Source organism: Doryrhamphus excisus, chromosome 8, assembly GCF_030265055.1.
Source record: "Doryrhamphus excisus isolate RoL2022-K1 chromosome 8, RoL_Dexc_1.0, whole genome shotgun sequence".
NCBI classification, from domain to species: domain Eukaryota; kingdom Metazoa; phylum Chordata; class Actinopteri; order Syngnathiformes; family Syngnathidae; genus Doryrhamphus; species Doryrhamphus excisus.
The window spans coordinates 14,259,908-14,275,160 of NC_080473.1; the positions used below are offsets into that span (position 1 = coordinate 14,259,908).

General features: G+C 41.1%; 1 protein-coding gene across 8 annotated transcripts in view; it reads right to left on the reverse strand.

Moving 5' to 3' along the window:
- The window catches only part of mecom (MDS1 and EVI1 complex locus), a 169,461-nt gene that overhangs the window by 99,320 nt on the left and 54,888 nt on the right, over positions 1–15,253 (reverse strand). For 7 of the 8 annotated variants that reach the window (XM_058079539.1, XM_058079545.1, XM_058079544.1 and 4 more), the window contains exon 2: positions 12,231–12,583. In XM_058079539.1, coding sequence (XP_057935522.1) covers positions 12,231–12,583 — 353 coding nt within the window. Of the gene's footprint in view, positions 1–12,230; positions 12,584–14,610; positions 14,820–15,253 lie in introns of those variants that run through there. The other variant, XM_058079540.1, reaches the window with a different exon arrangement.

Below are 15,253 nucleotides of genomic sequence, written 5' to 3' on the forward strand. Positions count from 1 at the left end.
TCCTGGTAACTAGTCTTCTCAGATCCACATGGACACAAGGCCCAAACTAGTAATAGAACAATATTTGTGCATAATTCATGCAAAAGCAATTATACAATATTAATTTTTATGTGTACTGCTCAGAAATTGACTGATGCACCACAGTTTCTTATGACCTTAAACAGTATAAACAACACAGAAAATACACAGCTTGTTGTCTTTCTGTTTCCTGGTAATTAGTCTTCTCAGATCCACATGGACACAAGGCCAAAACTAGTAATAGAACAATATTTGTGCATAATTCATGCAAAAGCAATTATACAATATTAATTTTTATGTGTACTGCTCAAAAATTGACTGATGCACCACCATTCCCTATGACCCTAAACAGTGTAAACAACACAGAAAATATATTAAATGCAAATGCCGTCAGGAGCATATAGCTGGCAGACACTGGGATTATCAAATTAAAAGTATTGCAAGTACTTCACCTAATTTTCTGAGTATTCGCCCCACTCTGGCATCAATCACTCTTAGTCCATGTCTTACGATAAACTGATCACAATAAACTATAGCTATGAAAGAGCAATTGGTATTTGGGTGAAAAATCTAGCTAACGTTGATTACGCGGCTGACTGGATGAAGGGAAGAAGGACAAGATGGGCTGGCTGTTTTCTTGGGTCAGTCGCCTCTGTTGTGTCTGTCACTTGGCATCGGTTTCCTTGCTTTCCAACAGCTTGTTGTCTTTCTGTTTCCTGGTAATTAGTCTTCTCAGATCCACATGGACACCAGGCCCAAACTAGTAATAGAACAATATTTGTGCATAATTCTTGCTAAAGCAATTATACAATATTAATTTTATGTGTACTGCTCAGAAATTGACTGATGCACCACGGTTCCTTATGACCTTAAACAGTATAAACAACACAGAAAATATACAGCTTGTTGTCTTTCTGTTTCCTGGTAATTAGTCTTCTCAGATCCACATGGACACAAGACCCAAACTAGTAATAGAACAATATTTGTGCATAATTCATGCAAAAGCAATTATACAATATTAATTTTTATGTGTACTGCTCAGAAATCGACTGATGCACCACGGTTCCCTGTGACCCTGAACATCATAAACAACACAGAAAATATATTAAATACATTAAATGAAAATGCCGTCAGCAGCATATAACTGGCAGACACTGGAATTATCAAATTAAAAGTACTGCAAGTACTTCACCTAATTTTCCGAGTATTCGCCCCACTCTGGCATCAATCACTCTTAGTCCATGTCTTACAATAAACTGATCACAATAAACTATAGCAATGAAAGAGCAATTGGTATTTGGGGGCTTATCTGAGTTGACATAAGTGAAAAGACAGACATTTTACAGAAGTAAACAGATCACAAATCAGAAACGAGGGGCACAAAATGATTCTTCTCTGAGCAAAAACCCTGGGGTTTGTCTGTGAGAACGGCCTGAGGAATGTTCATCCTCACGCCTCATTGCCGTTCACATCGCTGCGCACTGATCGGGCAGTGGAGATGGGACATCCCAGATTTACGGGACATGTCAGAAGCTTCACATATCCTCAAGCCCCCCTGGGCCCATCTCTTGTCTTGATCTGGTCTGTAAGAAAAACAGCAGTCCCTCACACTCTGACACAGCGGCGGGGCCATCCAAACACACAAGGACGGCGGAGACTGGTGGAAACGTGGAATGTAAAACAGTGAGGGAAGACCACCTTTGGCAAGGGCCTTCTTCACGTCAACAGTGGTGAAATCACCAAGTTGGGCTGTTGCAAATGGAAGCCGGTGCTTTCCATGGGGCTTTAAAGTGAATAAACACTTTTAGTGTTCCAGAAATATTGGAAACTGCCTGGTTGTATCAACATTGCCATTGCAGTCTACTAACTACTAACTATTAGAGTTGCATCTATATCTGAATGATGACAAGATACACGGGTAGCATACTGATGAGAGGGAGGGGTGTAAGAGTATGAGAACTGGATGCATGCATGATCCCTCTCAAGCTTTTTAAATGACGTTCTTGACCCCGGTCGTCCCTGATCATCATTGTATGATTCTGTCCTAAAATATGCTATCATTATTGTGTTGTTTTAGCATAAGGCTAAAAACAACCAATTAGCTAAAAATGTCATCCAATACAAGCAGTTGATGTTTGCTAAATACAAGGATGAAGAGTCTTGAACCAGTCATGATGTGCTATATATATCACTATATTGACACTTACTATGGTACCCATTATGTCATTGGATGGTCATATCACCTCGTATTTCGGTACGAGGAGCATTATTTTAAAAAAAAAAAAAATCTTAAACTGTATTATAGAAAGCAGGAAGTGAACAAATGTAACAGTTACTGATTGTAAAAGTACCAGATGGAGGGGTAGGATTTAATAAGCTTTGCTTCTTCCTACTCCTTTTGGACATGTGGAACTGGGAACTGATTATGGGATGCACTCAATTGTAATCTGATGCATGTTCAAATGAAATAAAACTATTACCATTACCATAGGTGGCAATAGCATAATTTGTAAGGACCCAGGATTCAGTGCAAAAAAAATGGAAAGTCTGTGGCGATCCCAATCGACTTCGGGCAAGACACCAGGATGATGTCCATCACAGAGCATTTGTGAGTAAGCATTAACCCAATGATATATGGTCCTGGACTTGGGATGGACCGGGTCCTAGTAAGTCAGGGACAGAGAGGAGAACCACAAAGCCCAATCAGAATCCGAAACTATCGCAATGGATGTTATAACACAACAGAATCCTAAAAACATTGATCTATGCAGATGTCACAAACCCCGTGTACAGTATGGCCTTGCGGCAGCCTCTCGCAACTGCACAACCGTTTTCTCATCTGTGCGGAGGAGGCTAACTCATTATGACTTCACAGGGCTCGCCAGGAATGGAGATAACAATTAGTTTGTTGGAGATGTCAGAAATGGCCACTGAGTTCGGCAGGGAGAAATCCTTTGTGACGGATCGATGCTGACATTGCAGGCCGACAAGGAGGGAGCGACAGACTCCCAGAGCGCCCCGTGTAGAGGAGGAACCTTTGGGTTGCATTAACCCTTATCTGTGAGCACCCATGAACAAAGATCTCTCCGAGACTACCCGCTGTAGCCTGGAAAATCCTATTACAGACTCGGGAACACTCCGTAGGGAAATGTGGCTCCCTTTGCACACACAAGAGACAGGGCATTGGATTCTTTTCCCTAAGTTCTTGGGTGATTCACTCACTTTGATTGATTTTCTCTTCTTTTACTCTTCTATATATCCATCTTTGTTGCTCCTCTACCTCATCTATCACTGCGGCTCTCTCCCTGTCTGGACGTCTTACTTAAACAATTCTATCTCCTCACAGGCTACCTTCATGGTGAATATGCACAAGCTTTGTTTTACATTATTCTCACCCGTCCACGTTCTCCTCTGGGAGAAACACCATCTTTTTCTGCAACATCTATGCTTGAGTGAGTTGCATTTATCTGTGGATTTATGGGTGACTACAATGTAGAGAGTTCAACTCTATTCTTAAAATAAGAAGAGGGGGGGGGGGGTATAACTCAAAACATATGACCATTCAGCATGTTGGATGTCTAATCCAATATTTCTAACAGGTTCCCTTTTTATTGCTCAATTTACATCTTCAAACAATGAACAGTGCAGACTATGAAAATGATACCTTGCAAAAAATGTCTGTAATAGAGTTAAGAAAAACATTCCTGGGAGTCACTGTGAGTGTAAACAAGAAATGTTTCTCTGAAGAACACAAATGAAGTCTGACTTGCTGCATATGTATCCTGCATGTTAGAGGGAGCTCTTGCAGATGATTGATGAGGCTTTTTAGTTGTATTATTGTAATCGCTGGCTTCTCTCTTTTATAATCTTCAGAAATGATTTCAGTCTTGGTCCTGCGACTTACATGTTTTATCAATGTACCAGACTGTATTTTTTTTTTTTTTAAACTACAGCATCAATTGAAAAGAGCATGTTTTTAATAGGCCTACTAATAGCAAAATGCTGACTTTAAATACATACAGTCAAAGAAATTATTACATCAATCTTGTTTCATTTGGTTTATTGATCCATTTTAATGCCTGGTACAAATTAAGGTACATTGGTTTGGATCACAAAAATAACAAATATAATATATAACTATAGTATTGTATTGCCAAGAAAATAAACCCTTGTTGTCACTGTTATATTTGTCCAAATAATGGTAGCTTAAATTGTACCTGGCATTCAAATAGTCAAATAATATTTTCCATGACTTTATAAAAACCCAGGCGGCACGGTGGTCAAGTGGTTAGCGCGCAGACCTCACAGCTAGGAGGACCAGGGTTCGATTCCACCTTTGCATGTTCTCCCGTGCATGAGTGGGTTTTCTCCGGGTACTCCGGTTTCCTCCCACATTCCAAAAAACATGCTAGGTTAATTGGCGACTCCAAATTGGGTATGAATAGGTATGAATGTGAGTGTGAATGGTTGTTTGTCTATGTGTGCCCTGTGGTTGGCTGGCGACCAGTCCGGGTTGTGCCCCGCCTCTCGCTCGGGGGCAGCTGTGATGGACTCCAGCACCCCCACCCTTGTGAGGAAAAAGCGGTAGAAAATGAATGTATAAAAACCCTAAAAACCCCAAAATAAAAAAAGCGACTTTTTCTTATGTGGCCCTTGCTGAAAGAACACCTTTGACCTAAACAGTAAAAGTTGCATTTGTAATTCTTTATGAATGACTAATTTCCTAAGAATAAATCCTGCACACTTGGGATTTACTAACTTATGTCAGAATTCAGAATACAGAACATATACAGTATATTTTTTGACATAACAAATGATCTTTGCTCTTCAACAATTTTTAGCTGTTTGCAGTAATACCTGGGGAATACCGTTAGGGAATATCACAAGGGGCAGCTCACAAATATTGACTTTACAATAATAACGTACGTGTGCACAGCAAGTTATCGTATGGATTGAATTAAAGTATTATGACATAATGGAGGAAAGTTGGGGTTAAGACCTCATTATTGCCACCCGGGGCCTCTGCTTTCTCTCTCTATGAATGTGGCAGCTCTTAGTTCTGCTTTTGGACCTACACTAATTGGAGTAGCAATATGGAATAATTGGAATGGGGCACGGGTACTACTGTGCTCAATGTGGTCCGGCCTCTGTTTTATTTCCTAAAAGCCATTAATAAATATTCTAACTGTACTTTAGCACCTTTTAAAATTCAGGTGGAGAATAAGACGAGGTTACTACAGCGATATCTATGAAGAAGCCCTCTGTAGGTCCCAAAAAAAGTGGAGTAAAGGCTAAGATCACACTCGGACTAGGTCTTAGATGGTCCTGGTTTGCACCACTCTGACCACAGACTTAGAGAAAGTGGTTTGGTAAAGCAGTATTAGCATGTGATTATTTGCGTTAACCGGTACTTAGATTTACTGCTTGGGTAATGCGATCTGACTCTTAGTTAAGCACTAGCAGCAACTGGGGGCAGGAAAACCTGGACAGAGTTGCTGTTCTGTCTCCATTTACCTTGAATTGGACCAATAAAAAGCTTGCAAGCTCTGCCCTGGAGTCGCTGTCTCTCCCACTCGCTAACCTTTTCCCATTGGGAAGACATTTGGAAACAATCAGCCGAGTGTTTTAGGAGAAGGCCCTTAGCCTATCGTCCCCTAGATAAGGTGGCTATATGGTCCTGCACACGGAATTCATCACCTTTCTTTCCTGCACACTTTTTAGGGGTCCCCTTAATTTTTATTTCTACCTTTGTCTCTTCCCTTTGCCGGGAAACCAGAGTCTACAAACTTATTTTTTGTTTATATGCGAGTGTGAATTTTTGTCCATTCATCGAGAAGAACAGGTCAGTGGTCACCATTGGTTCCAATTCATCCCAAAGATGTGTCATGGGATTGAAATTAATTTTAAGTTCTTGAGTACTAAGAGCCCATAAAGACAGTCTGTCGTATAACAGTGCGTCAGTGCACCTATCATGTCTGCAGCTAGGCCAGGGGTCGGCAACCTGTGGCTCCCTTCAGTGAGTGTAGTGTTGTTTCGAAATAGGCAACATTTAAAAAAGATTTCAATTTTTACAAGTTTATAAACTGTGTAATGTTTTGCAGCTCCAAAAAATATGTTTTTAATGTCAGAGAAGGCACAGACTTTTGATGCTGAAGGTTGCCGACCCTTAGGCAACCCTGGTCTGGACAATCTGATCACCCCGCCGATTGAGTTCCCATTAGGGTACGCGTTGTTGTGACTCTTACTAGAAGCCATCAGTTGGACTTTTGATTTCATTGAGACAGGTTAGATGGGGTTGCATACGCTGGAGCCTACCCTAGCTGACTTTGGGTGAGAGGCGGTGTACAAACTGGACTGGTCGGCAGCCAATCACGGGGCACATATCGACAAACAACCATTCACACTCACATTCATAACTGTGGATAATTCAGAGACGGCAAACAAATACAAAAGAAAGGGCAAAAATTTAAATAATTTGAAATATTGAAAAAAAAATAATATGAAAAAACTAAAAAAAAAATTTTTTTGTCCAAAAGTCCAAATATTATGGGAATAAAGGCACAATTTTAGGAGAAAAAATGTACAAGGAAAAAGTAGACTTTTTTGTAAAAATAATGAAAAACTTTGTCACTGATAATAAAAGGAATATATCAAGAAAGGCATTTCAGCCCCCACATACCCTACACATACTCTTTCAGTATGCAGTCCATGGTGGAAAAAGTTTGGACACCCCTGGGTTAGATGAAGTGGGCCTAGAAATCCACCCCCCCCCCACCCCCCTTTCCAAACCTCTCTTCAATCAAATACTGCCTTTCATTCACCTAAAATCTATTATGCCCTATGACCTTTACCCTTCTCGGACTGACCCCCGATGAGGGCCTCCTTCACCTGGCTTTGTGCGGCTGGCTTCACCTTCCGACTACCAGGGCTTCCACTCACCCGCTTTTGTCCTCCTGCAATTCACTCTGACTTTGTTCAGTTAGTTAACTTACTTCCCCTCCCTGCTGGGAACTCAAACAGAGAGACAGGAAGGAGGAGGGCATGAGGAGGAGATGATGAAGGAGTAGTTTAAAACATTGCAGAAAATCAAAAATGAGTTCAATAATTTTACACGTATGACAGAAGTTGCTTTGGATAAAATGCATCAGACTTGTTTATGCAAGGGAATCCCCTGACGTGTTCTGTCCGTGGTGGCCGTTTTCATTCCTGGCTTTTCTCACATGAGATTAGAACGTCAATAACCCCCACCGCCAGACACACACTGGCCTCCACCAGCACCAACAAACAACAGATTAACTCAAAGAGAGGGATTACCAAATTAACTGTGAGGCAGGGCGATGAACCCTTGGCTTGTTTTGTCTTTGGGATTTTCAATGGACATCACTCCAAGACAATCAAGCTCTGGCAGAGCTGAACAAGCGGCTCATCTCTGCCACACACACCCGAAGAGACAAAAGAAGACCCGCATGGTTGAATCAGGAAGTTAGAGGCCTAGGATAGCTCAGCAGGTTCACAGACGATGCCAATTCAACGGGATTATGGCCAACGCTATTCAAAAAACAAAAAAAAACATACCAATTTAACTTGCCATGGCATCTGCATTCTTAGAAATGGTATCCATTGGCACAAGCAGGCACTATGAGGTACCGTTTTCGTACATGATGTATGTGCAACGTTCTCATTTGAGTTTACCAAATGAATATTCTTTCCAGAATACCATAGTAAACTAATTATCACAAGATTTAGTGTTGGGTACCAACACTCAAACCAAAGCAAAACCAATTGAGGTTTGACTTTATATATTAGACAGTTTTGTCTTAAAACAATACCTTTTACTGGTCATTTTACTGACAAATCTTTCTAATTAAGTATTTTGTGAGAATCCTTTATCATCACAGTGTCTTAGCAGCTGTTCCGGGTTCTTTTCATGAGAGAAAACAGATGCCACGATGATGTCAGTGCAGCCGTTTCTCGCTGCACAATGCACTCACCAATCACAACAATCTCCATTCACACTGCTTTTTTTTTTTTTTTTACCCCCTCGGATTTAAAAACTGTAATGTGTGTACATTTTGTGAGAAAATGTGAAGATGTGTTTTCACTGAGAGTCGCATGAGTGACAGAGAGGTTCATCCCCAAAGCGCCTGCCCCTTCTAAGCACCGTTGTGGGTAGGGCCCTCTTCTCTGACAGTGGATGGGATGTGGCAAGGGCCTCGGGGATTAGGAGGCTTTTTGGGCGGGCCTGAGAGTGGCTCTTTCTCCTTGTGACAGGGAGAGGTGACAGGCCGTCAGTCCGCAGCAGACAGACAGACAGCCAGCCAGCCAGCCGGAGACATCTGCATTCATTCAGGACAGCAGCTTATCCCAGTGCAAAAAATATCCACATATATTTATATATCATATGAGTACATCACAGAAAACACCTGTCCCAGATTTGTTTCAGAAAATCCGTTCATACTGAAATATTCCAACACATACACCACGAGTGACTACATCTTTATCCATTACTTCAACATAGACATAACACATTCCGAGAGGAAACCACTGGCCTTTCATCCACTTGCATATGTCTGTGAGAAAAGGGACCGGGAGCAAAACAATTTCCATTTCACAGGATTATTAGAATTGTAAAGTATTTGACTTGACAACACTTTGAAGGATGTGTGACCATGCATCTGCCTCTCCACCCTCCATCTTTCCGTCCTCTCAGGACCGGGAGGTTGAGGAGACAGACAGAGAGCCAAGAAAGGCCCGGCACAGCCACCTAATCCCTTACTCCCATTCACTATCACTGCTAATCTCTTTCACCACCCCCCACACAACCAAAACTATTGCCTATGCCTCTCACTCAAGTGAAGGACAAAAGCCTTAAGAACCCCTGTCCCGCCCTTGCCTACCTTCCCATCCCTTCCTGGACCCCTAACCTGCTCCGCCCATCACTCCGACAGCAGGAGGCACCCATCTTTTTAAACGCAGGACCAATAAATCCCATGAGGCTACGGGTTTTTGGTTTATCCTAAAGACTCATTGAGTCCTGGATAACTCTCTCTCAGACTCCAGCTCTTTGCCATTGTTGACGGCAGACACTGTGCCCGACTGTGCCCAATTACACACAGAGACAACACAATAAGTACTGACGGGCATCCAGGCATTATATTATCATTATTTACAAAGATCTCTGCAAAAACACCTGGAAATGTTATCAGGGGTGCATGGAAGATTAGATGCTGTATACCAGGGGTCTCAAACTCAATTTACTTGGGGGCCACTGGAGCTCGGGTCTGGGTGAGACTAGGCCGCATCAGGTTTCCCCCCCAAAAAACAACAAAAAACGCATTAATTAAAAACAAAAAATTTAAAAAAACTTCGCTTTGGTTATAATTTTCTACAAGAAAAGCTCTGATAAAAGATTCCACTGTTCTCAAATATCTTAATTTTTATTTTTCTACACAAAATAAGATGAAAAATACGGTAGCCTTCAAGTTATTTCCTTTAAACTTAAATAGCCAAAAACTTACCACTTCCACGCGGATAGGGAGGATAACTATTAACAGTTATTTAACCTTTAACATGAACATTAATGTAATAATTTTTTCTGGGTACATGATACCATACAGCATCCATATCATATCAAGGCGGGGGCCTCAAACGAGTGTCCTGCGGGCCACATTTGGCCCGCGGGCCGCATGTTTGAGACCCCTGCTGTATACCGTATGTTCATTTCCAAGGCAGACCTCCAAACCGCACGCATAAGAGGGTTGTCATGATAAGATTTTTTTTAGTTTTTGACAAAAACTAAAACAACAAAATCATCCTCTTTTCCAATACAGGCATATCCAATGTTATAAATTGAGTGAGTACCTCAGCCCAACGGACCCCTCAGTGCTGCCTCTCTGCCCTTTATTTACTGAGGCTATCTTTCCCATAAGTCACTATTCCTGTATTCATAAAGCATCATGGAGCCCATAACTCACACTTCCCCTTTATGAATAAATCCCACAAATTTATGTTGATGGTTCTGAGGAGCTCCGGCCTCGCTGGTGACAAACTTCTCCCGATATGTCAAGACCGGCTACAGCCGCTCGGGGCTCTTCATCAAGCAGTCCAGATGGGAGGGCCACTTTATCGTTCCCCCGGCTGGTGACATCATCTCACCATGCATGGATTTGATGATGAAAGCAAACATATCTGTCTTAACTCACATTTGCCAAATCAATTTTATTTTTACAGACCTTCCAAAAGCCTTATTGGCATATTGATGATCTGCAGATTGGACGGGTGCCAGCAACGGGCAAGGGATGGGGCATGAGAATGGAAGGGGGGGAGGGGGGTCAGGAGCCCCGAATAGCATTTACCATATTTAATGCAGAGGGATGTCATCACTAAATATCCATTCTGAATAATGTGCATTTCATCATAAATTTTTTACAACTTATTTACTTAATGGAAAGAGTTATGGCTTCCTGTCGTGATGGTAATTAAACATTGTGATACAGTGCTGCCTCACCAAGATCCCATCGTTCCTCTCTAACCACTTCCACACACACACATCCACACATGCATATAAACACACATATTCCCACCTCCTCAGCTATTTTTTTATCAATGTGTTTATTATAGAAGTGCCTCAGGAAATAATGCTGGATTAGAATTTGTGATTTTTTTTTTTTTTTGCAAAACCAGTTTGCACCAGTAAATCCCTTTGCTTGTACATTATTATTGCTATGACCTGCAAAACTTGTTTAAGACACTTAGTTAGTTTGACTGTTACTAATAAGGTACGAGTTGTTTCTTTGTACAACAATTGTCCTGGATGGAAAACAGAACTTTTTTTTGTTGGATTTCACCTAAAACCAAAGAGTTGAAGAGTAATAAGTCATAACAATGATGCAATCCCAATGAGCAGCAGCCCTCATCCAACATTAAAACTTACCTAAAGCCTGATTCCCAAATTGGAAAGGCTCAATTCCAATAGGTTCGGTAAAGCTCCTGTTCCTCATCCATAAAATAAAAAACTGGCCTGACACTCATGGAGACCACATCTAACCTTTGACCTTGTCCTTGTGACCCTACCTTCGATTTTCTTGTTTAAAACAAAACTTGTTTAAGACACTTAGTTAGTTTGACTGTTAATAATAAGGTAGGAGTTATTTCCGTGTACAACAATTGTCCTGGGTGGAAAACAGATTTTTTTTTTTTGTTGGATTTCACCTAAAACCAAAGAGTTGAAGAGTAATAAGTCATAACAATGATGCAATCCCAATGAGCAGCAGCCTTCATCCAACATTATTTGTTGGGATGTTTAGGTTTTAGCGTATATATATTCAACAAAAAAACTTACCTAAAGCCTGATTTCCAAATTGGAAAGCCTCAATTCCAATAGATTAGGTGAAGCTCCTGTTCCTCATCCATAAAATAAAAAACTGGCCTGACACTGACGGAGACCACATCTAACCTTTGACCTTGTCCTGTGACCCTACCTTCGATTTTCTTGTTTAAAACAAAACTTGTTTAAGATACTTAGTTAGTTTGACTGTTAATAATAAGGTAGGAGTTGTTTCCTTGTACAACAATTGTCCTGGGTGGAAAACAGAACTTTTTTTGTTGGATTTCACCTAAAACCAAAGAGTTGAAGAGTAATAAGTCATAACAATGATGCAATCCCAATGAGCAGCAGCCTTCATCCAACATTATTTGTTGGGATGTTTAGGTTTTAGCATATACCATTCAACAAAAAACTTGTCCAAATTGGAAAGGCTCTATTCCAATAGCTCCTGTTCCTCATCCATAAAATAAAAAACTGGCCTGACACTGACGGAGACCACATCTAACCTTTGACCTTGTCCTGTGACCCTACCTTCGATTTCCTCTGTCGTCTGACCAATATGTGATTTGCCAACTGGGTCCCTAACAAGGATTTATGGCTTTTCATTTTAATCGAGTTAAGAGCACAACCTCAGCTAGTATTCTTTCAGTGACTCCAATCTAACGTTACATCAGAGACTACGAGAGAGAAACAGCCGCCTTGTGGTCGGAGGGCTACATTTGAAGATAACGACGATTGCTGTCAATGCTGCAATGAATACGAAATTCAAAAAGACGTAGTACTAAGAACATATTTCTAGTGAAATTCGTGAAAGGTTACTCCGATCGTCTTGAGGCAACATACATGCATTTGCCATCTACACCTTCAGATACAACTTTTTTCCTACCTCCCAGCCTTGAGTTGGGTCTCTGAGGGAAGACCTTCGCTCTCCAATGTATGGTCCAAATCGCTCACCGATGTAAATGCTCCTGCGACTCCAGACGCCCAGTGTCCCACCTCGAACAGCTGACTCGCGTAATTCAAAGTCCAGAGGAATGGCCGAGTCCTCTTGGTTTAAAAAGACGCTTGGGTGCGGTGTGAAGGGTGAAGGCCTCTCAGGGGAGATCTCATCTTCTGACAGCAAGGGAGATGTTGGCTCCTCCACCAGCGTTGAAGATTGCACAGGTCCAACGTCGGTGCCAAAAGCATCTTCTTCTAAGATGTCTGAAGATTTATGGGCAAGCCCTGCGTCTCCGTCATCTGTGTAAGTAAGACACAAAAAGTCAGTGGTAGGAAGAAGTGAATAAGCTCATCGGTAGAAGACATCCAATCAAACATGGCTGTTGCAATGTTTGGGTGTATCATGTTACAATGCCTTAAGTGTGTTTTAAGTGAGCTAATTACTAATTAACTGAAGCATGAAAAGAGTTCTGACTTTGTAATGTAAATGTTTTTTGTCATTTCTCCTAATTTATCATGAGTGCATCACCGTGTTCCAAAGAAAAAATCACTTTTTTAAGATAGCTTCAGTTTCAAAAACACTGAAACGTATGACACAGGATCATGTCTTTTGTTTTGGGTTTTTTTCCCATCAAGACGGGGTGATGCCAGGGCAAGTGAGACGGGTTAAGTTGACATTGTACTGCTCTGACTGTTTTATATTTCCTTTTCCTGTACGTTGTCTTTGTCATACAGTGAAAACAGAAGGAAGCACAGAGGGGTTAATTATGAATACTGTATAACGAAACAGGACATAGAAAATAACCTCTAAACTGCACAGCGCTTCTTTAATATGACGCATGAACATTACATGTGTTATTGTGTGGGTGTGTGGGGGGGGGGCAGCAACATAGTTCAACAGTTAAAATATTTATATTAAAATAATACATTGACTGGCTCTTGTTTCCAGGAAAGGCTAATTATGTATTTTAAAAAAATGTTGATACACTTTAATTTTTTATTCAAATGATGGCAGTTAATTGGTTCCAGACCGGAATATGATATGTGAACTAAGACTAGGATTCCTTAATTAAAAATTAAATTATCCGTTGAAAATGCTTAAAAGGGAAACTATGCCATATAAATGTAGTTAAAATGTTATATTCTCATATTAAATAATGCCAAGGTTTCAGATAATGAGGTTTGTGCATTTTGAAGTGAGCCCTGAAAGAAGTTATAGATGGCTCAAATCGCTCTGTTTCAAAAGGCGTGGTAAAACTGTCCCTTTGTGATGTCACAGAGGGGCGGACATCCTTATATGGGTTTGTCTGTAAGCCAGATAAGCGTTCTGCCCTCCCCCAAGCGCTGCTCCTATGTTTACTTGCTAGCAAAGCCACATTTGTTTACAATTCTTAAAGACCTACCATCAGGCTCAAATGGTTGGACTTTCTGATTCTGGACTAGCCGAGAAACTGCTGCTGAAGCCTGATACGGTTACTCGGTCATGTGGACCCAGCAAGCAGTAAGTAAGAATTTATCAGTATACATAAATGCTAAAATGCTAAAGCTACTCACCATTGAGAGACACCTTGAAGTAACCTGTTTTCTTGCAAAAAATTGGACTGTCCAGTCTCTACTTCCAGATCGAAATTAGTTACAACAGATACCCAAAATGTTATAAGCTAGCAGCACAAAGCGGAACTCCTTTTAAGTATTCGCTAGTGGGACCAAACACAGCAGTGCGGGCGTGCATAAAGCTTTGTGTGCGGGTTATTGTGCGTAGCTGCTCTATAGGAGTCCACAACTCAATACAACTGGCAAAAAAATTTGCATAATTGTTCCCAAAAAAAATTAACAAAAAATACAGAATTATTGCACCGCAAAATTCAAACCACAGACTGGCAAGGTACAACTGTATTCTTGACTTCCATATCGGACTACTAGTAAGAGTTACACATACAAAAAAATGGACTGTACTGTACTGTATGTTTTTTGTCAATTCATCTGTATGAAGTATTTGGGAGATCAAAGTCAAAGTGATCTATTCTCAAAGAGACTTGATTGTTTGATTGGATTAAAGTCAGGGTTTTTCCTCACCCAAAAAATGTTTATATTGATACTTTGTGTACTGCAAGAACACAAAAGTATTTTGCCCAAACTGTGAAAAGTGAAAAGTGTCGACTTCGAATTTGTTCATCTTGTTCATAACAGAAATAATTCCGTTGGTATAGTCAAATTGTCCAATTATGAAGTGATGAACAAACAATTTTTACTCGAACCGTGGGAGGGGGGGGGATGCAAAAGACTGCATCACATACATAATTCCAAGGAACACACACACAACCTACTGTTTTTCAGGTGTCCCATAAATGAAGCAGTAGACACTCAAAGCCGGAAAAAGATCCACGGGAAGCGGCCACGGCCTGGCGTGCATCTGTGGCGGGCTGTGCCTAACGCAGGCTGACAGGCCGCGGAGTGAAGGGGTTCTGCTAATGAGGCTCAGCAACCCATCCCTGGGCTCAGGAAACATTCCTGAATGACTGCTGATGTGACACTGCGCCACTGTGCTGTAAGTCATGAACCTTTGATCCGCACAAAGACACACATGCATTACTTGTTCACCAACCATGAAGTAACTGTTCTTCTGAATGGCTGGAAGGATCGCTGTGATTTGCCACAGGTGGTCTTACACTCTGCTGGAAGACTCTCACTTTTGATAAATCACGCTCTTTGGAAAACTGACACATCGATGAAACTTTAGCGTATTTCGAAAATTATTTCATCGAAGCAATTTCTGTACAACTTTACAGACACGCATTGTTACGTGGTTGGCGAAGAGAGCCCTTAAAGACTGCAGAAGCATGAAACCCAGTGGGTCTCCAGAAGTCAGTATAATGATTTTCAACACACTGTGCGGCTGCATGTAACAAGGTTAAAGGCCTGGATGTGAAGCTTACCATATGGTGGAGGGACAAGAGCTTTTATAGGTAA